Source organism: Hyperoodon ampullatus (assembly GCF_949752795.1).
Source record: "Hyperoodon ampullatus genome assembly, chromosome: 5".
Lineage (NCBI taxonomy): Eukaryota > Metazoa > Chordata > Mammalia > Artiodactyla > Ziphiidae > Hyperoodon > Hyperoodon ampullatus.
Window position 1 is genome coordinate 104643934 of NC_136918.1, and position 23571 is coordinate 104667504.

Below are 23571 nucleotides of genomic sequence, written 5' to 3' on the forward strand. Positions count from 1 at the left end.
TAGTGTACAATACAATAATGTTAACTAGAGTCACCATGCAGCACCTTAGATCCCCAGAATTTGTTCATCTTCTAACTGAAAGCTTGTACTGTTTGACCAACATCTCCCCATATTCCCCATCCCTCAGCCCCTGGCAACCACCATACTAATTTCTGTTTCTATGAGTTTGATATTTTTAGATTCCACATGTGAGTTCATAAAGCATTTGTCTTTCTCTCTCTGGCTTATTTCATTTAGCCAAATGCCTTCAAGGTCCATCCATGTTGTCACAAATGGTAGGATTTCCTTCTCTTATATGGATAAATAATATTCCATTCTATAAATATACCTCATTTTCTTTATCCATTCATCTTTCAGTGGACACTTAGGTTATTTCCATGTCTTGACTGTTGTGAAGAATGCTATAGTAAACATGGAGGTGCAGATATACCTTTGAGATAGTGATTTAATTTCCTTTCAACATATACCCATCAGTAGGATTGCTGAATCATATTGTAGTTGTATTTTTAATTTTTTGAGAACCCTCTATACTCTTCCAATATTGGTGATACCAATTTATATTCCCACCAACAGTGCACCAGATTTCCTTTTCTACACATCCTTGTCAGCATTTGTTATCTTTTGTCTTTTTGAGAATAGTCATGCTAACAGATGCGAGACAGTATCTCATTGTGAGTTTGATTTGCATATGCCTGATGGTTAGTGATATAGAGTTCCTTTTTATGTACTTGTTAGCCATTTCCATGTGTTCTTTGGAAAAAAATGTCTATTCATGTCTTTTGCCCATTTTCTAATTGGATTGCTTGGGGTTTTGCTGTTGAGTTCCTTATGTATTTTGGGTATTAACCCCTTATAAGATATATGGTTTGCAAATATTTTTACCATTCTATAGATTCCCTTTTCTTTTCCTTAATTGTTTCTTCTGCTGTGCAGAAGATTTTTAGTTTAATGTAGTAATGCTTGTTGATTTTTGCATTTGTTGCTGGTGTTTTGGGGTTCATATCCAAAAATATCATTGCTAAGACCTATGTCAATGAGCTTTTTCTCTATTTTCGTTCTAAAAGTTTTATAAGTTCAGGTCTTATGTTGAAGTCCTTAATTAATTTTGAGTTACATTTTGTGAGTGATGTAAGATGACGGTGTAGTTTCATTCTTTTGCAAATGAATATCCAGTTCTCCCAACATCATTTAGTGAAGAAACTATCATTTCCCTATTGAGTATTCTTGTCTCCCTAGTTGGCCATATGCATGAGTTTATTTCTGGGCTCTCAATCCTGCTCCATTGGTCTATGTGTCTGTTTTATGCCAGTACCATACTGTGTTTATTACTATAGCTTTGTGATATAATTTGAAATCTGGAAGTGTGATGCCTCCAGCTTTCAAAGATTGCTTTGACTATTTGAGGTCTTTGTAATTCCTTATGAAATTTGGGATAGCTCCTTCTACTTCTCTGAAAAATGCCATTGGAATTTTGATAGAGATTGCACTGGATCTATACATGGCTTAGGTATTGGGGCCATTTTGACAATATTAACTCTTTAGATCCATGAGCATGGGCTATCTTGCAGTTTATTTGTGTCATCTTCAATTTCTTTTTTTTTAACATCTTTATTGAAGTATAATTGCTTTACAAGGGTGTGTTAGTTTTTGCTTTACATCAGAGTGAATCAGCTATACATATACATATATCACCATATCTCCTCCCTCTTGCATGTCTCTCCCACCCTTCCTAACCCACCCCTCTAGGTAGTCACAAAGCACCGAGCTGATCTCCCTGTGCTATGTGGCTGGTTCCCACTAGCTATCGATTTTACATTTGGTAGTGTATATATGTCCATGCAGCTGTCTCACTTTGTCCCAGCTTACACTTCCCCTTCCCCATGTGCTCAAGTCCATTCTCTATGTTTGCATCTGTATTCCTGTCCTGTGCCTAGGTTCTTAAGAACCACTTTTTTTTTCTTTTTTAGATACCATATATATGTGTTAGCTTACAGTATTTGTTTTTCTCTCTCTGACTTACTTCACTCTGTATGACAGTCTCTAGGTCCATCCACCTCACTACAAATAACTAAGTTTCATTTCTTTATATGGCTGAGTAATATTCCATTGTATAATTGTGCCACATCTTCTTTATCCATTCATCTGTCGATGGACACCTAGGTTGCTTCCATGTCCTGGCTATTGTAAATAGAGCTGCAGTGAACATTGTGGTACATGAATCTTTTTCAATTATGGTTTTCTCAGGGTATATGCCCAAGAGTGGGATTGCTGGATTGTATGGTAGTTCTATTTTTAGTTTTTTAAGGAACCTCCATTCTATTCTCCATAGTGGCTGTATCAATTTACATTCCCACCAACAGTGCAAGAGGGTTCCCTTTTCTCCACAACTTCTCCAGCATTTATTGTTTCTAGATTTTTTGATGATGGCTATTTTGACTGGTGTGAGGTGATACCTCACTGTAGTTTTGATTTGCATTTCTCTAATGATTAACGATGTTGAGCATCCTTTCATGTGTTTGTTGGCAGTCTGTATATCTTCTTTGGAGAAATGTCTGTTTAGGGTTTTCTGCTCATTTTTGGATTGGGTTGTTTGTTTTCTTGATATTGAGCTGCATGAGCTGCTTATAAATTTTGGAGCTTAATCCTTTGTCAGTTGCTTCATTTGCAAATATTTTCTCCCATTTTGAGGGCTGTCTTTTCATCTTCTTTATGGTTTCCTTTGCTGTGCAAAGGCTTTTAAGTTTCATTAGGTGCAATTTGTTTATTTTTCTTTTAATTTCCATTACTCTAAGAGGTGGGTAAAAAAGGATCTTGCTGTGATTTATGTCATAGAATGTTCTACCTATGTTTTCCTCTAGGAGTTTTATAGTGTCTGGTCTTCCATTTAGGTTTTCAATCCATTTTGAGTTTATTTTTGTGTATAGTGTTAGGGAGTGTTCTAATTTCATTCTTTTACAGGTAGCTGTCCAGTTTTCCCAGCACCACTTATTGAAGAGGCTGTATTTTCTCCATTGTATATTCTTGCCTCCTTTATCAAAAATAAGGTGACCATATGTGTGTGGGTTTATCTCTGGGCTTTCTATCCTGTTCCATTGACCTACATTTCTGTTTTTGTGCCGGTACCATACCTTCTTGATTACTGTAACTTTGTAGTATAGTCTGAAGTCAGGGAGCCTGATTCCTCCAGTTCCATTTTTCCTTCTCAAGATTGCTTTCACTATTTGGGGTCTTTTGTGTTTCCATATAAACTGTGAAATTTTTTGTTCTAGTTCTGTGAAAAATGCCATTGGCAGTTTGATAGGTACTGTACTAAATCTGTAGATTGCTTTCAGTAGTAGAGTCATTTTCACAATGTTGATTCCTCTGATCTAAGAACATGGTATATCTCTCCATCTGTTTGTATCATCTTTAATTTCTTCCATCACTGTCTTATAGTTTTCTGCATACAGGTCATTTGTCTCCTTAGGTAGGTTCATTCCTAGGTATTTTATCCTTTTTGTTGCAATGGCAAATGGGAGTGTTTTCATAATTTCTCTTTCAGATTTTTCATCATTAGTGTATAGGAATGCAAGAGATTTCTTTGCATTAATTTTTTACCCTGCTACTTTACCAAATTCATTGATTAGCTCTAATAGTTTTCTGGTAGCCTCTTTAGGATTCTCTATGTATAGTATCATGTCATCTGCAAATGGTGACAGTATTACTAGTATTACTTTTTCTTTTCCAATTTGGATTCCTTTTATTTCTTTTTCTTCTCTGAGTGCTGTGGCTAAAACTTTCAAAACTATGTTGAATAATAGTGGTGAAAGTGGACAAACTTGTCTTTTTCCTGATCTTAGAGGAAATGGTTTCAGTTTTTCACCATTGAGAATGATGTTGGCTGTGGGATTGTCATGTATAGCCTTTATTATGTTGAGGTAAGTTGCCTCTATGCCTACTTTCTGGAGGGTTTTTATACAAATGGGTGTTGAAATTTGTCAAAAGCTTTTTCTGCATCTATTGAGATGATCATATGGATTTTCTCCTTCAGTTTGTTCATATGGTTTATCACATTGATTGATTTGCATATATTGAAGAATCCTTGCATTCCTAGGATAAGCCCCACTTGATCATGGTGTATGACCCTTTTAATGTTGGATTCAGGTTGCTAGTACTTTGTTGAGGATTTTTTCATCTATGTTCATCAGTGATATTGGCCTGTAGTTTTCTTTCTTTGTGACGTCTTTGTCTGGTTTTGGTATCAGGGTGATGGTGGTCTCGTAGAATGAATTTGGGAGTTTTCCTCCCTCTGCTATATTTTGGAAGAGTTTGAGGAGAATAGGTGTTACCTCTTCTCTAAATGTTGGACAGAATTTGCCTGTGAATCCATCTGGTCCTGGGTTTTTGTTTGTTGGAAGATTTTTTTTTTTTTTTTTTTTTTTTTTTTTTTGTGGTACACGGGCCTCTCACTGTTGTGGCCTCTCCTGTTGTGGAGCACAGGCTTCAGACGCACAGGCTCAGTGGCCATGGCTCACGGGCCCAGCTGCTTCACAGCATGTGGGATCTTCCCGGACCAGCGCACGAACCCGTTATTTCCACTCTTTTATCTTCCAGGTCACGTATCCGTTATTCTGCTATTGATTCCTTCTAGAGAATTTTTAATTCATTTTTTGTGTTGTTCATCATTGTTTGTTTGTTCTTTAGTTCTTCTAGGTCCTTGTTAAACGTTTCTTGTATTTTCTCCATTCTATTCCCAAGATTTTGGATCATCTTTTCTAACATTACTCTGAATTCTTTTTCAGGTAAACTGCTTATTTCCTCTTCATATATTTGGTCTGGTGGTTTTTTACCTTGCTCCTTCATCTGCTGTGTGTTTCTCAGTCTTCTCATTTTGCTTAACTTACTGTGTTTGGGTTCTCCTTTTCACAGTCTGCAGTTTCATAGTTCCTGTTGTTTTTGGTGTCTGCCCCCAGTGGCTATGGTTGGTTCAGTGGGTTGTGTAGGCTTCTTGGTGGAGGGGTCTGGTGCCTGTGTTCTGGTGGATGAGGCTGGATCTTGTCTTTCTGGTGAGCAGGACCATGTCCAGTGGTTTGTTTTGGTGGTGTCTATGACCTTATTATGATTTTAGGCAGCCTCTCTGATAATGGGTGTGGTTGTGTTCCTATCTTGCTAGTTGTTTGGCATAGGGTTTCCAGCACTGTAGCTTGCTAGTCGTTGAGTAGAGCTGGGTCTTAGCATTGAGATGGAGCTCTCTGTGAGAGCTTTTGCCGTTTGATATTACGTGGAGCCAGGAGGTCTCTGATGGACCAATGTCCTGAACTCAGTTCTCCCACCTCAGAGGCACAGGTGTGACACCTGGCCAGAGCACCAAAACCCTGTCAGCCACATGGCTAAATTAAACTTCCTTGGCCTTTCATAGGTAACCTAACTCAGACAGAATGGATAGAGATGGGTAGGTGGAACTCATAGAGTCGCAGGCACCTCCAATGCGTCCACTCTGGGCAGCTCCTCCTGGAGAGCCACCTGTGACTTGCACAGGATCCCCAGTTGGGACATGGATTCTTAATGGTGATATATTTTTTCATTTAGCACACTATATTATTGCAGTTTTTTTTTAATATCCTAAAATAACAAATAAAATCAGACATTATCTTTTTCTGATATCACTACTTTAAAAAATTTATTTATTTATCTTTGGCTACGTTGGTTCTTCATTTTTGCATACGGGCTTTCCCTAGTTGTGGGGAGTGGGGGCTACTCTTTGTTGCCGTGTGTGGGCTTCTCATTGTGGTGGCTTCTCTTGTTGCAGAGAGCAGACTCTAGGGCACGCAGGTTCAGTATATGTGGCGCACAGGCTTAGCTGCTCTGCAACATGTGGGATCTTCCCAGACCAGGGCTTGAACCCATGTCCCCTGCATTGGCAGGCAGATTCTTATCCACTGCCCTTCCAAGGAAGTCCCTGATATCACTTTTTAATAGAAGAATCTTACTAGCAAAATTGCAGCTGAATATTCTGGAATTACTGAAGATTCTTTGAGCCAGTTTTGTATAATAGTTCATATGAAATAGGTGTAAGGACTGTGATGACAGCAATTGTTCCTGAGAGCCTTCATCACAATGGACATTTGGCCAATGAGTCCAGGATTTCAGAGTCTGGGCTAAGACATGATTAGTTTGTTGATCTACAGGATTACTTTGTGAATGCCATGTTACATCACATAATAATTTATGTTCCTAGGAAGACTCCATAGAGGTTTTGAGTAAAGAAATATAGGCATAAGAATAAATGGATTATGAAAGATGGGAGGTAAAGACTATTTTCCTTAGCTACTTCTTCAGATGATTTTGTTTTTTTTCAGTATGCAGGCCCCTCACTATTGTGGCCTCTCCCGTTGCGGAGCACAGGCTCTGGACGTGCAGGCTCAGCGGCCATGGCTCCTGGGCCCAGCTGCTCTGAGACATGTGGGATCTTCCTGGACTGGGGCACGGACCCACGTCCCCTGCATCAGCAGGCAGACTCTCAACCACTGTGCCACCAGGGAAGCCCTCTTCAGATGATTTTGAGACAGCAAAATGGGAGTGGGAGGTGAGGGTGCACATGGAAAATGTAGGAGAAGATAGGCCAGCATCACTCCTCCCTCTGCCTGGTGTTGACCCTGACACTGCAAAAGACTGGCCACTCTCCATCCAGAGGCAGAGTGTAGATAATTTGACATGACACCCATATCTAGGGAGTGAACATCCACCAAAATGGGGAAATAGTAAGTTTTTTGCCCTTTCTTTGGGCAAACTGTGAGTGGAGTAGCTTTTGAAGAACTCTCCTTTTCTAGTTCTTCCACTTTGAATAGTGCAGCACAAAGAATCTGCTAGGCATCAGAGAAAGAAAGCTCTGGAAAACTTGCTCTTCAAGTGCTTAGCGTTGAGTGCCTGTTATTGTAGTTAGTGCCCAGTAAATGACAGAGACTATTGCCATTATCAGTATCTTCATGTTAAGAATGCTTATTCACAAATATGAATATCATTGAGGTTTCCCAGAGACAGAATTTGGGCTTAGAAATGCCCGTTTCTTTGGAGCTCATGCATCAGTTTGCATGCTTCTGCTGTTTATTATAAACATCATTTCTTTCTATAAAAACAGTCACTCTTTAGTACAGTGGTCTACTATAATTTATTATCACACTAAAACTATTTCTACATTATCAGCACTAAAACACTTTACTGTTGAAACAAACAAACAGATTAAGGAAAGCTATCATACTTTTCTTGCTTTGGGGTAAGGAAAACAGTAAAAGTAACCATAGATTTAATAAAAGACGTTAGGAAATGAAGTATTCTCAGAATCTTTTTGTTTAGTCAATTTGGTTACATTTTAAAGAGGACACGTCAAATGGAGGCTAGAATATGTGATCATCCAATTTTGATTTTCCCCTAGTCATAGTAAAGTCAGGAAATAGTAAGGTAAGAAAATCTAGCATTCCTTTCCAAGGGAAAAAATAGCTCTTTTTAAAATAGGGTGAAAATGAAATTTTTTTTCTGGTAAACAATCACAAATATTTTACCTTGCTGAATTTAAGGAAATCAATTTGGGAGAGACTTACTGGCAAAATAGGGGTATGGGGTTAAGAGATACGAATTACTACATATAAACTAGATAAGCAACAGGATATATTGTTATTGCACAGGGAATTATAGCCATTATCTTGTAATAATTTTTAATGATATATAATCTGTAAAAATTCTGAATCGCTATGCTATACATCTGAAACTAATATCATATTGTAAATAAACTATACTTAAATTTTAAAAAAGGAATTGACAAAGAAGATTATAAAATGAGTTGTTAGGAACAATGTCTCAAATATTTTAAATAAGTGCTGACTTCAAACAGCCTTGAAAGTGTGCTTTAGAGTTACCATTCCGCTCCTGTCAGCCCTAGAGAGTATATGTATTACTAACTAATCTAAAAATTAACTAGTCATTCCCAAATAAAATCAATCAATTCATTGTGACTGATTAAAGTTAAGTAAATTGCTTTTCTATCTGCATGACATTTAGGGAAACAATACAAGTATAAACACACACACACATCTCCAAGAAAAATGGCCTGTTCACTGTGGGAGTTTTGGCTGCTGACTTTCAACTGCTGTCCCCAGAGGTTCCAGGAATCAGGTGATTCAGGATGCAAGCACATAATCCCTTCACACCAATAATTAAGGGCAACACACAGAGTAACTGGGCTGTGTCAAGAAAACCAGATAATAAACACATGCACACGTGTTAAGCTGCACTACTTTACAGCTCATTCTGTGCAAACACAGTAATTTACATTTCCATTTTACCACCATGAGTTGCCCTAAGGATAGCACAAAAGTAAAAAGGCCCAGCCAGAGAGGGCAAGGGGACAGGATCTTAGGAGGTGAAGCACATTTCTTTCCTTTTGAAGCAATATTATAGGATTTGTAACAAGGCTGGAGGGAATAGTTCATAGCTAGAGCTTTTCAAAGTAATACGAAATAAATGGTCTGAAATAAACCAGCTGTAGCATTAAGACACAGAAAGTTTATGACATGCATATACTTTATGCCCTTGCAGCTAGGATAAAACACATTTCTTTTTTGTTTGGCTATCATAAGGATATTATGCATTTGAAGAAAATTAAAGTTTCAACAAACTCCACTATAAAAAGCAACAGCTAAAGCAGATTGAAGTGATAGAGAAACCTGCTTACAATTGGCACGCAGAAATTTATCAGTGCTGCAAGTTCATGAGGTGTATAATTCCTGTATAAAGAACCAAATCAATATGGTCTTGTCCTAAAGACAATATTTACATCGATTGTCCAACTCAGATTAAGAACAACTTAATCCACAGGAATGCAACTACTCTGACTAATTTATACATGTTGAATGTGACTCAGTGTTTTGTGGGATTGTGAAGAAAAAGCTAGGTAAATATCCTGTGATTTGTTCATGCACTCTTTTAAGACTTTTGAGTTGGTAACCTAACTAATCTGGAATGAGATATTGATATTAGGAAGGAGACACTTGGGCTTTTTTGTGAATTATTCTACAATGACTTCAATGAGATGGACAAAACAAACAGTGCTCTCTGCAAACTCTGCCATTCTCTCCATCCTACTTCAATTTACATTTTGGAAAACATTTTTGTTTTTTTTTCCATCTACTATATTCCTCCTACATGGTAGCAACAGGTCATCAAGTTTTTACTGTAAAACTACAACTTTTAGATGGAAAGCAAATTACTGACACAAAGTATGTTGAACTGAAAGTTATTTTCAGAAAGCAAAAGTGAAAGCCAAAGAAACTAATGCTTACAAGACTATATTAGTTACATTGAGATTATTTGAGAGCATATAGGCATGAGTATGGTTTCTGTACTAATTTCCATGAGAACATGCTATTCCCTTTAAGGCTGATGATTAGTAATTGCCACAATAACCCAGCCATAGTTTGGAAAAGCAAAATACCTGGAATGATTTGTTTCACCAGAAGAAAAAAAAATGAGTCTTTTTATTAGATATAAACACTTTGTTTCTTAAAAGAGTATTTCTTTCAGAGAAATATTAAAAAGAGACTAAATTGATTGGTATTAAAATAAGGGACAAAAGCCCTGGCTTTCCTACCAGTTGAATATCATATAACTCCAAAATAAACAGTTTATTCTAAAGGCTCTTCCCTGGTTGGTTGACAAAGTGGAGTAAGTCGTTTCACATAAACAGAGGTTGTTTATATTTACTTGGCAGTTAGGAAAGGGAAAAGGCTCCTATTTAGATTTTAGCAAATAGTTAGTAATAAGGAAATTGAAGATATGCTTTGCCTTTTAGCCACGCAGAGCCAACTATAGTATCTACTCCCCATCATGTGCATTATTTAAATATAAACCACCAGTTACCCTTCACGTTAGCTTAAGTATGCTGAAATGCAGCCATGTAAAAATTACTTAATGCAGAGCCGTGGATTCCCTTCTCTGGTTAAAATAAATTTGACTTGCTCAATTTTCCCATAAAACTACTTTTGAATTCTCTTTGTCAGGGGGGAAGTTATCCAATTACAAATCAACAACTGCTAAAACTGAAATGGTAAAGCCAAAACGGCAGCAAATAGTTTAGAAACTTACAATGTCCATTCCCAAAATGAAGTCTTTTTTCATCCGCACCATGTTTTGACTTGTTATAGCCACAAAGCCTAGAGGTAAATCAAAGGAAGAGAACACAGAAAGAAAATATACTTAAAACAATTATCTATGTTCAGAATGTGCAAAGCACAAAAAATAAAGCATTTTGCACAAACAATTAAGTGCTTTAGTGAAAGTTTAATGACTTCATATTTTCTAAATCCTCTAGAGAAAGCCTCTTTCTCTGGGGACCCTGGAGAGCTGCCTAATGAGGAGATATGGAGAGATGCTTCCCCACTGTGCAGACCCCTTCAGTTCAGTTTTTATAATGGCCCTAGAAAGTGTTTATAGTATTTTTTTTAAACGACTGCTGTTAGAATGAATGAAGGGTAAAGTTTTCATTGTTAGTGATTAGTGCTGTGCAGTGTTACCAGTGTTCTGGGTGAGAAAGTGTCAGGGAAATCTGGGGTGTATTTGATGAGAGAAGGGATAATTGAAAAAAGAAAGTAAAAACCAAGAGTGAGGTCAAAAGAAGTGGTGGGTGTTGGAGACTGGGGCAAGAATTTAATGAAAAAAAGAAACTCAAAACTAAAGATGGAGAATCAAAAGAAAGGGAGGAAAAAAAGAAAGATCTACAATACAAGTGGAGACATTCTTATTGTTAAAATATTTTACTGACCACACTTTTCATATTTTAGTGGCAACTGAGGGGAGCAAGCAATGCAATAATGAAAGTGAGTCATAAAACAGACTGTGAACTCACCTCCCAATCAAAACGTAGGTGACAACTGCGAGGAGAATAATTGCTACTGCCGCTGAAATGGCAATCATTACCACTTGGCTATTTTCCCCAGAAATGGAGAAAGCTGTGAGGTTGGAGAGAAAAAATAAGAAATGACCAGGCATTAACACATCGTAACTAACATCTACGTGAAAACGTTGATAAATTAAGTCCTATTTATTTTGCTTTTACCTAAAATATGGCTTGCTGTCTGATACAATGTAAAAAGAATTCTTCACTGAGTGTAAAAAAGAGACATTTTGTATAATTTTACTTGAAATTTCTGATTAATAAGATTAAATACTCTGCTTTCATTGACATCAATCAAAACTATTTGGGCATCTACTGCATAAAATATGCTGGACTGGTTTTCTCTATACTCATTGGCAAGAAACTCATCAAATAAACAGTAATTATCAGAGAAATATAGGGAATAGGTAAGATTTCCCAGAATGAAACTATAAAAGCGTTCTGATTAGCTTGTTTAGTCTCCAGTATCTGTATTTATTTAAAAGGTGGTATAATACCTGTCCTATGGACCTCAACACATCTTACCAAAAAATTGTTCCTGTCCCTGTATTTCCTGCCTTTCTAGATGGCCCATCACTCATTCACTCACCAACATGAGGTATTGGCAAAAATTGTCCAGGAGCCAAATCTGGCCTGCCATCAGTTTTTGTATAGCTCAGAAGCTTAGAAGAATTTACATTTTTTTAATGGTTGCAAAAAGTCAAAAGAAGATTCTGTGATATATGAAAATTATATAAAATTCAAATTTTTGTGTCTATCAATAAAATTACATTGGAACACAGCCACATTCATTTATTTGTACATTGTCTATGGCTGCTTTTATGCTACAATTAGCCAAGTTAGGTAGGAGCAACAGAGACTGTATGTACAGAAAGCTTAAAATATTTATTCTCTAGCCCCTTACAGAAAATGTTTACTGACCCTTGATCTAAACCAATAATTCTCTAACTTTAATGTTCACATACATCATTTGAGGACCTTTTGGAAAAAGCAGTTTCTGATTCAGTCAGTCTGGAGTGGGGACTGAGACTGTGCATATCTTATGAGCCCCCAGTGATGCTGATGCTGCTGATTCCAGCCTATAACATTTTGAGTAGCAAAGATGTAGACCATAAATATAAAGTCACCTTGTCCTCTCCCTCTCCTGATTTTTCTATATCCAATTAATCACCAAATTCTTTTAAATACTTTAGTTTCTGTCTTCACTTCTCTCCTGGATTACAATAAGAAATTCCCAATGGATCTCTACTTGCAGGCCTTTCCTATCTTCTACCTGGCCACCAGAGTATTCCTTCTAAGCCATGAGTTTGATTATGTCATTCTCATGCAGGGCTCTCCATCACTTTCTAGATAAAATGCATGTAAAACCATTTAGGATCTGTTCTCTGCCTAAATCCCCAGGCTCATCTGCTGACAAAATCCATAAGCATTCTAATCTCTACACTCTCTAAAATATACGCAGTTCCTGGAACATTCCCTCTCATGCACTCATACTTTAATATTTATTGTTTTTGTAGTAAATGCTGATTAAACAAATGAATCAGTGCTGTATCAAAAGAAAAGCTCAGAAGAGAGGGTTTAGTTATACTGTCAGCTCTCCAGAAGCCAATATCACATCTTGAACCTGATGAAAATCTAAGGTTGGAAGTTTTTCTCTAAAATAATGCAGTTTAGGGAATAAATGATGTAAATAAAGAAACATGGCAGATAGGCTGTTAAAAGTTTTCTAAGCACCTGAAAAAAAGAACTCAGAGTGTGGCAGGATGGTATACTCAGAATATAAACTGTTGCAAGCACTTTATTCTTTTTTTTTTTTTTTTTTTTTTTTTTTCGGTACGCGGGCCTCTCACTGTTGTGGCCTCTCCCATTGCGGAGCACAGGCTCCGAACGCGCAGTCTCAGCGGCCATGGCTCACAGTCCCAGCCGCTCCGCGGTATGTAGGATCTTCCTGGACCGGGGCAGGAACCCGTGTCCCCTGCATTGGCAGGCAGACTCTCAACCACTGCGCCACCAGGGGAGCCCAGCATTTTATTCTTTACTACCAGAAAACTATTGTTTACGCCACCGTGGCAGTCGTGGGGGTGCCTGCTAGGATCTCCCTACCGCCAAGCCTGCAGTGGGCAGTCAGCTCGCAGCTGCTGCACCTTCAGGATCCACTGCAGCCACGCTCTCCTCAATGACAAAACATGGCAAGGGGATTGGCGCCAGGCCATTTCTGTCCAATGCAGGGGCCCTGTAAGGGTAATCTTCATGCTGAGGCTCCCCGTTGGTTTGGTGAGACCCTCAGAGCTGCATTGCTCTCTGAGGGTGCTCCTCCTCAACCCTCTGCCTTCTCTCTGTCTTCATAGATGGCTGACCTACATCTCAGTCTCAGGCTCTGCTTGGCCATTTCTGTTCCTCCCCTTTTATCTTTTATCTGTATCCCCACAGTCCCTGAAGCTCACACAATTCCACCTTAATATCTGCTTCACAGAAGACATGGACTGATACATTCCTATCCACTGGCTATAGATCTGTGAATCATTTGTAAAATAACTTAACCTTGTAATTCAATAATGCTCCATGAACATATAATATTCACTTTATCTCATGCTTTTCACTTTGCCTACTGTAGCAACCTATAAAGAGCAGCAAGTTCTGAATTCACTGGTAAATTTTAGCTAGTTTGTAAAATAAATGTCAGTGAAACTGGTAGAGGAAACGTGATAGAAAAAAGAAGAATTCTCTATTTCTTTTCTTGTCAAAGATAGGATTAAACTAGACCTCTCTACAATCTCCTCTAGCTCTAGATATCTATGAATCCCAGAGACTATCTGAAAGCACATAACCAAATCAGATCATTTTTTGTTACTGAATTGGCAAACATTTGAATGAATAGTATTGATTAAATTTTGTGTTATACAGTTTCTAATAATTTTATGTGGCATACTGGCAACAACTGATACCTATCATGTCTTAGGAATTCAGTTTGAATATGTTTTCCCACAAGCATACTGCTCCCCCGGCTCTAGTCTCTTCCCATTTTTGTCCATCCTACACATGCTCTCTCTGCCTAAAGCAGACTGGCGAGTAGCTCGTTCTCGTGGACCAGAATGACTGGCTTTGTACCAATCTGCTGTGTGACATAATAATATGATCATTGCGAGGATTAAAGTTAAACACTTAGAACGGTGCTAAGCATACAATAAGGGTTTAATAAATTTTATATATTTTTATTATTTCATTTTCCCAGTAAAGAATTGGCAAAAGTACTCCATATCCCACAACATTACATATGAATATCTAATCTTGGTATATAAAGTTCTCTATATAATGATTCCGTTCTACCTTTGTCAGGCTTTGTTAATGTCCCCTAAAAATAGGGTCCAAGAGATTAAAGTTGCTGCACACTGTTTTCATTAAAAACAACAAAAAGGCAGTCTGAAACATTTAGGAGTGCTGACTAAATTGTCCCTGGGCTAATCTTCTTGAATAATAATATCCAGTAGAATCCTCCATTTCCAAATCTCAGCTTTATCCCACATATTTTTGCTCTGGAAATTCCTTGGATGTTCAAATTATGTACGATTTATTTAAACACAAAACAAACACACACACACACAGACACACACACAGACACACACACACACCCCCCGAGTGCTTACTATACTATTATACCAGGTAATATTTTAAACACTTTACAAACAACAATTAATTTAATTTAATCAACATAAAAACCCTATTGGCTCATGCACAATGATCTTTCCCAATTTCCAGACAGGGAAGCTGAGGCAGTGAAAGTTGAAGCTGCTTGTCAAGGTCATCCCAATACATGGCGGCTACCTCTAGGGTTCTTTCTCTAACTCCTACATTGTGCCTGCCTTTCTCAGGGACAAAGCACACACTCTGGATTCAGTTTCTGCCCACTGAGGCTTTCCAGACAGATGGACTGCCTGTTTTCCCAAACATGTCACGCTGTTTCTTAAAGCCTGGGACTTCTTGCTTTGGTGGATGTCACCTTTGATCTAGGAAAGTCCTTTTATTCATATACACTCTATGTTTTCTGTGGGACTTTTAGCATGACTTTTTGTTTTTAATATGCAGTAGCAACACTAGATCAGTACTCCAAAATCTGGAGATTCTAGGCTCACTGACTCCACTTACTAGCTATGCAATCTCAGAAAAAACATATAAAACTCTGTGTCCTAGACTATGGATAAAAGGAAATCATAGTATCTTAATAGCTTACAGAACAGGATCAAATGAAATGTTTATGAAAATGCTTTACATACTGTCACAAAAATACATGGGTTCTAAAATCAGATCGATCATATACCAATTGTATAACTTTAGAAATCTTAACCTCTCTATGCCTCAGTTTCTTCTTCTGTAAAATGATGATAATAAATGTAAAGCACTGACACATAAATAGTGAGAAACTTTAAAGAACTTAGGAAAATATATAATCCACTGTGCCTCTATATTGTTACTGTAAACAAGATAAAAAATACTAATTAAATTCCAGGTAGAAATATACTATGTTCTACTAAGAAACATTTATATGTGTTATGAATAAAACTTTATAATTAAAAAATAATAAAAACTAGAATAAGCAGCAAACTGTTAAAGAAATCCAAACATGAGCCTTTTTCATATCTTTTAAATATCAATCTATAACAAATAAGACTCTTAAATCCTTAGAGTTTTTATGAATATATCATTTTGATTTATAAAAATGGAGAGTTTTGATTTTTGTCTTTTATCCCTTAAGACAAAAGATACTTTTTAAACCTATATTTACTTATATTTAAAGTCTGGAAAAATTCTATGGTAAAGCAGTATGAGTAAACTGATTTAAAAAAAAAAAATCAAACTGTGCAACTCAAAGATTTTTATAAAAGGAGAGGAAGGATATTAAAATAGTTCCCTTTCTCTCTATGCTCTTTTCATCTGCTCTATCAATCAATGGAAATATAGCAAATATAAAACTTATTTGCAAAAGTCCTAAGACCCTGAAGTTTTTAAATGGGCTATTTCTTAAACCTCAGACACTGAAGCCTCATTAGATGATCATGCATAACACTACCACAACTATATCTGTGGTAAATCTGGAATCACATTAAAATTTTAGAATTTGTTGTTGTTTTTGCAAATTTATTTATCAGATAGAGTTAAGTGCTAATTAAGAACAAGAGAGGTTAGACTGATGTTCCAAAATATGCATCAATATAATACATATTTATCTAATGGTGTTCTGCCCCTCTTCCCCCCAATATGCCTAATTTCTACCACATGATATAATAAACATTTGATTTTTATATTTCTGTGATTTGTGATCTCTCTTGCTACAGCAAATCTAGGTTTTGTTGTTAATTCCAATAACTATTTAAAAGTTTGAAAAAATTCAATCTATAATCATTTCAAAACAAAGAACTTTCTTTGCGCCACTTAAAATTTACAAAAAGATTTAGAATTACAAACGTTAAATTACAATTATATTTTGTTATTGTGTCACCTAAAATTTTAAATTTGTTTTAAACCTTGTTCACATGGATTTCCATGGTATTTTGCAGCATTTTGTTTCTAATGTCCTCAAAGAGTGATTTCTCCATATTCATTCCATCACAGGAGGATTAGGAGAGGTCTTGAAGTACAGTCTCCACATCTGAGACTTGAATCCCCTTCGATTTCCAAGGGGGAATGGTTCTAGGACCCCCTACAGATACCAAAATCTGAGGATGCTCAAGTCCCTTACATAAAGTGGTGTAGTATTTGCATATAACCTAAGCACATCCTGCCCTATAATTTAAACCATCTCTAGATTACTTACAACATCTAATGCAACTCAATGCTATGTAAATAGTTGCTGGATTGCCACAAACTAAAGCTGTGCTTTCTGGAACTTTCTGGAATTTTTTTGTATATATTATATCTATATAATATACATTAAATTTTATTGACGTATCCTTGATTTACAATGTATTAATTTCTGCTGTACAGCAAAGTGACTCAGTTATACATATATAGATTATTTTTCAAATTCTGTCATATTCTTTTCCATTATGGGTTATCACAGGATATTGGATATAGTTTTGTATATTTTTGATCCAAGGTTGGTTGGATCTACGGATGTGGAACCTGTGGATTTGGAGTGCCAAGTGTGTAGATTTATGTTTTTGAGGATGGCAGCTCTCCTTTGAGTAGAAGAATTGTCATGTTTTAGCTGTGAGATAATAATTTCTAACACTAGATTCTTATACCCTGTGGAAGGTAGAGCTTGTTATTGTAAACAGCATTTCTAATTGTTTGACAAAAAGTGTGCTATAAAATATTTACTTTATCATATTAACTTAAACAACTTTTATAATTTTTGTTAATATTGAATGTTTCTATGAGGGATGAAATTTGGGCATAAAATATTACCATACCAATAACAATGTGATTTTATACCATGAATAAAATATTTAGAAAATAAGAAATATAGATGCCAGGGAGAAATGGCAAATTGGAAGTGTCAAAAGAGATTACTGGGTGTCCTTTCGGTAGAGTGCTAGGCATTGTCAGACTCTCCCTGGATAATCTGTTTCTAAAGGGTGTTCATCTTTGATTGTCTTCCTGGCCTGTTTTGTAACTATGAAGTTAGTTGTAGACAAAGAATAGTTGTATATATGATTTTTCTCATTAGAACTAGAATGATATATTCACTAGAGATATGACTGTTTTATGTGCATTAGAAAAGATGACCCCAATCATTATATTTATTGTCTTATAGTATATTAACAGTTTTGGACAGATTAACCAATTTGTTTAAGTATTCCTGATTGTCTACACACTCATACACAAAGTCACAAACATATACAAATATGTATGTATATGTGTATATGTATCTGTTCTTCAAATTTCTCTTTAAATCAGTTTACTCTCTTACTAGTCTCTTAATTAATTAATAAGTTAAATGAAATCTTTAATTTGTGTTCATTTTATATTAATATCATAGCCATGATTTTCCCTTTTGAAACTTATATTTTAGCAGAGGGTTTTTCTAATATGAACTGAATGCATTTAAAGAAAATCAGAATGTTACTGGGAACATGTTTGCCAATTTTAGGTAAATTTAGTTTCAGACACACAGGACCAACCAAATTACTTGTGGATGTGAATGAGGTGATGAATCAGGTTTAGAAAATCCTTAACCTCCAAGTAATACAAGATTAAACGTGTTAAGGATTAAAACAATATTAAGTTCCTCATGGATCATCACGTTTCTTTTTTTGTAGTTCATTGAACCTACAATGAACCTGAAATATCTGAATTAACAGGTACTAGAAGTTAAAAATGTTACCATATTAAATAATGATCCTCAAAGGAATTTATGGCCAATAGGAGATCAGAAGCATTCCAGGCATTAGAATATGTTCGATTTGTAAAGAGAAATACACACACACACACACACAGATGTACACTTACACAAACACAAGTAAACAGACCCAATGCTATGCAAAATTGTTAAACTAAATGTTCCCAAGCAATATACTTTCAATGTATCACATTTAGCTAAAACTTAGAGTGAGAATGAATTATCAGACACCTTTGCAACATCCCTTTCCCCCATACACTATATTGAAAAAGTACGTACAGTCTGGGCTAGTTTCGAACTCAAACTTGCGACTGGTGGTCCCAAATCCAGCTGCGGTCCGGGCTCGGATTTGGAATACATACGTAGTATCAGGCTTGAGGCTACTGATGGTAACATTTGTGCCTCTTGCCCTGAGAATTGTATAACTTGTCTCTTGTTCCTGCTTTGAAGTAAGAAAAATCATGTTAAAATCGAATCTTCCTAATGCTGTCAAATGATGAAAAGGTGAACCACTCAAAACCAATTCTTTCAAACTTTTAACACAGCTCATAGGACAGATAAAAGAGGTGACAATCATTTAACTTTCTGAATGTAATAGAGGCTTTTTTTTTTTTTTTTTTTTTTTTTTGCAGTACACGGGCCTCTCACTGTTGTGGCCTCTCCCGTTGCGGAGCACAGGCTCCGGATGCGCAGGCTCAGCGGCCATGGCTCATGGGCCCAGCTGCTCCGTGGCACGTGGGATCTTCCTGAACCGGGGCACGAACCCTTGTCCCCTGCATCGGCAGGCGGACTCTCAACCACTGTGCCACCAGGGAAGCCCTAATAGAGACATTTTTAAGCAAAAAAATATTTACAGAATTTCCCAACTTGGATAAAATAATTTGTTCCCTGCACATAATGCAGGAAAATTTAGTTTTCATTTTTACCAATTACTGAATATGTGGATGAAAATAAGTTCTCTTCAAAGCTGAGACTGAATGAAAGCTTCAGTCTAATTCCAAGAATAAACTTGCAAAGATGAAAATACCCCCTTGAAGTAAACTTAACAGGAATGTCCTACTGATTCTCAGAAAATATTTCCATTAACTGTAAAATATTAAACTTAAAAAGGTCCAGGTTTTATGTATAAACTCTACATTAATAACTTTCGTAGTATCAGCTATATTTGCACTGTGTTTAATCTAAGTCACTATGGTTTTTAGAGACGAAAATCTTCAGATAAAAGTCTAGAAATATTTCCCAAAAGGATTTACACTGTACATTAGGAGATTCACACTGCACATTAATTGTAAAGACTTTTTGTGTCAAGCCTTGTTTACGAAAATGGACTTCCAGGAATTGTGTTTTTCCTTTAACATACGTTAGTATATGAGCACTTTGTGGGTCACCTAATTTCAAGTAATGGTGGAATATCCCTGTACCTGGTGTGGGACCTGGAGTGGGTGATACAGAACAATGCATATCCTCAACCAAAACTAAATAGAATATTACAGAAAAAACGTAGTGCGTTATAGATACTCTTTAGTTAAAAATGCTGGTTATGTATCAGATAGCATTTGTTAGTATATAAATAATGAAGAGGGCTGAATATATTTATTTTGTGGAAATCATTATTTCATGTGTTAAAAAAAATTATTAAGCATATACCCAGAACATGGCTCTGTTTATCATCATTAATGAACTAAACAGTCAAGAAATCTAGACTTTGTAGAGCTTAAATTCTAGCAAAATGCTCAAAATATTTCTAATCATCATATATATATTTGGAAATAATTTTAAAATTTATGAATGTATGTTATAAAAATTTTTATATAAAGTATATTAAAAATAACATTACACATAAATATGCATCAATTTTTAAATGCTTAGAGAATCATAGATTCAGTCATTTTTTTCCTGCACTAATTAATATTGTTTTAAAATATGGATGTATATTGTGCTTTGTTAGTAGAGTTTGAAATAAGTTCAGAAAATGCTTTATGTTTGTAAAAGATATGAAGGTAGATTCATAGTATTTTTGAATCAGCTTCATAGATCTACAAGTTGAGTGTTCCCTGGCTCTGCTATCCAGTCTGAACTAAGGTGCATCATTAATTGTCTTTTTATTTTGTTGTGTCATCTATAAAACATGGATTCTTATATTTGCTCAGTCTATCTTGTTACACTTTTAAAAAGGGAAGATCATGATCAAGTGAGTACTTGACAGTACCAAGTGGATCACTGAAAGCTAGGAGATAATATTTATACTATGATTTTAGCACAATGAGGTTTATAAGGTCTCACTTTCTTTCAGTGAAAGAGACACACCTTTTTCCCTGTAGGGGGCAGTATGAAAAAAAATGGGATCACATTTGTGAAATACATTAACTTCAATAAAAAGAATAACTACACAGTGCAAAAGAATGTTTATACATTGTTTTTTTTTTTTTTTTTTTTTTGGACAACTGACCATACCACTAATTCTCATATCTCTAAAGTAATCCATTTTCATGTAGAGGAAGGTATGCAATACAGGGGAAAACATACTACATGAGGAGTCATGGCTGCCAGATTTCAAAACAAAGATCTAATGTTTATTAGCAGTGAGGCTGTGAGAAATTCAGATAATGCCATCGACTCTCAGTTTTCTTATTTGTAAAAGAACCTATTTGCTCACTTTCATCAGATTATCAGACAGCTCAAAATAATGTATACAGAAGTATTCTATAAATATAAACTCTATCAACTCACAATTTGTTTTTATTTCATTTTAAAATACTTTGTAAACTGCAGCAGATACACGAATATGTCATGTTCATATTAGTAGTTATATAACCACCCAGCTCTAATGATAAGATTTGAATACATCTTGCTTTCAAACCTAGCCATAATTTATAACCAGGGAGAAATAAGTGGTACTTAGAGTGATGAAATACCATGGCTTAAATTCTACTTATAAATAATCGTGTACCTATTTTTTATAATTGCATTACTGAACCACAATTTTATGATGTGAGGCAAAATTATCTACCCACTCCCACATTTCCTTGTACAAAGTCAAGAAAGCTTTCCATCATCAGTTCAATAACACAATCGTTTTGTTATTAAGTCAATGTTCCTATCTGTATTGAAGGAAATTCATGTGAGGGTGAAGGTCAGGAAATGATGCTTAAGGCAATGAACTCAGGAATAGTTCATCAATAGATTAAGGAATCGCTATATAATAGTTGGTAGAACAGGGGTCTCAGTGTGCAAGGACACAAATGTCATCTCTAATACCATAACTAGATGACTTAACGTTTGATAGTGACATCTTTTGCTATGGCTTATTGCTATAGAATGGAGGATATCTGACACAATGATTTCTAAACCCTCCTCTACCTATAAATCAAAGGTATCACACGACTAGAATTCTAAACAGAGCTCTTTCACTTGCTAGCAATATCATTGGTTTCTCTGACAGAGCACACTCATGATAAGGTAACCTCTTTCCCTACACAACTCAACCTTTAGCATTATCTCCCCACCTTTTCATAGTATTTGACCTCATAGTCCAATATGATCCCATTAGGATGTTCAGGTTCTTGCCAGGATAAAGAAATGCTGTTTCTGGATGTCCGATCTTTCTTAATCGTCATGACAGGTGATGGAGCTGTAAAGAGAGGATGGGAGGGGATGATGGGATGAGGAAAATTAATCGGATTGGGAAGGGCAGTAAAGAAGAGCAGAGAGGCAAGGGAACAAGCAAATGGAGTCTATTGTTGTTCTAATCTTTGGCAAGAAAGCACTATTTCCATTTCAAAGGTTCTTGAGTATTAATATGGCCTCATATCAAGCCTCAGAAGCTGGATTATAACCTTGGTACATACAAGCCTATGGAAAATGAGCTGAGATTTTCAGCTGCTGGTGGACTAGTGGCAAGTGAGCATATGTTTTCAATCTGCTACTATAATGTAAGCAATGAAATATATTTGATATATTAAAAAAAGAACAAAACATCAGGACTACCTATTTGTTATAACGTTGCAAAGTTATGAATGCCAGATTCTTCAGCTCATTGATAACATTTTCATATGCAACTCTGTAAGAAGACTGGAATCCATTATGCACAAGGAGTCCCATGGTATCCATAGGTAATAATAATATTCAGTGTATTGTAAAATAGGTAGGATTTAGGACATAGTACAGTAGATTTTGACTTCTGACAAAAATCTCTCATGAATAAAAATATATATCAGGAAAAATCTCTGCTTTTACATTTTCATTTCTTAAAAAATATATATATTTAGTAAGAAGTACTGAGGAAATGAATGCTTTTTGTGTCACAACTCTATAGACACATATTGAGGCATCTTATTGGGTGATGACTCTATATTTGTTATGTTTTTCTATGCATTATCAAAAGTATAAAATATGAATAAAAAACTATCTGTTTGGATCAGATATAATAAGGTCACTATTTTTTCTAATGGGAGATTAAATATGTTTTAAGAGATATACTTCAAATCCTTCCATTAAAAAGAAAAATGCATACTATCCATCAAAGTACCTTTGGTTTCTATTTTTTTAAAAATAAATTTATTTATTTATTTTTGGCTGTACTGGGTGTTTGTTGCTGCACATGGGCTTTCCCTAGTTGTGGTGAGCGGGGGCTACTCTTCGTTGTGGTGCATGGGCTTCTCATTACAGTGGCTTCTCTTGTTGCAGAGCACAGGCTCTAGGCGCGTGGGCTTCAGTAGTTGTGGCATGTGGGCTCAATAGCTGTGGCTCGCGGGTTCTAGAGTACACGCTCTGTAGCTATGGTGCACGGGCTTAGTTGCTCCGCTGCATGTGGGATCTTCCCGGACCAGGGATTGAACCCATGTCCCCTGCATTGGCAGGCAGATTCTTAACCACTGTGTGATCAGGGAAGTCCTACCCTTGGTTTCAAATCTCAGTCTTGCTACAATGGCCAACCAAAATACCTCACTGTGGGGTTTGGTGGCATTCTGCCGTAATGCAATGCAGCAAAATAAATTACAAACATGAAACAAACAAAAATGTAGAATTCTCAGGAACATCAACTGCTGAATTGTTTTCATTGCTAAAGGACTTTTTTAAATAGATTTTTCTCAAATCAAGGACTATCAGAACCCAGTATATTTGTATTCCCTACAACAGCTAGCAATAAATTTCCCTATATGTTGATTTGATGTTTCTATGATTATTACTTGATGACTTTTGCATCCAACCTCTCACCTAAATTGTTCCTGTCTATAAATGCCTTTCATTTTTATTCTTCACTTAAAAATAGAGCTTTCATTAAACTTGCCTTGTGACACTTTTTTAGAAA

At 36.1% G+C, this 23571-nt stretch overlaps 1 protein-coding gene across 2 annotated transcripts in view; it reads right to left on the bottom strand.

The window, feature by feature from the left end:
- The window catches only part of EPHA3 (EPH receptor A3), a gene marked incomplete at both ends in the record, with an annotated part of 370237 nt that overhangs the window by 65739 nt on the left and 280927 nt on the right, over positions 1 to 23571 (bottom strand). Inside the window, 4 exons of one of the 2 annotated variants that reach the window (XM_079704896.1) lie at positions 10117 to 10184; positions 10877 to 10979; positions 18540 to 18699; positions 21767 to 21891. In XM_079704896.1, the coding sequence (XP_079561022.1) occupies positions 10117 to 10184; positions 10877 to 10979; positions 18540 to 18699; positions 21767 to 21891 (456 nt within the window). Of the gene's footprint in view, positions 1 to 10116; positions 10185 to 10876; positions 10980 to 18539; positions 18703 to 21766; positions 21892 to 23571 lie in introns of both variants that reach the window. The other variant, XM_079704895.1, reaches the window with a different exon arrangement.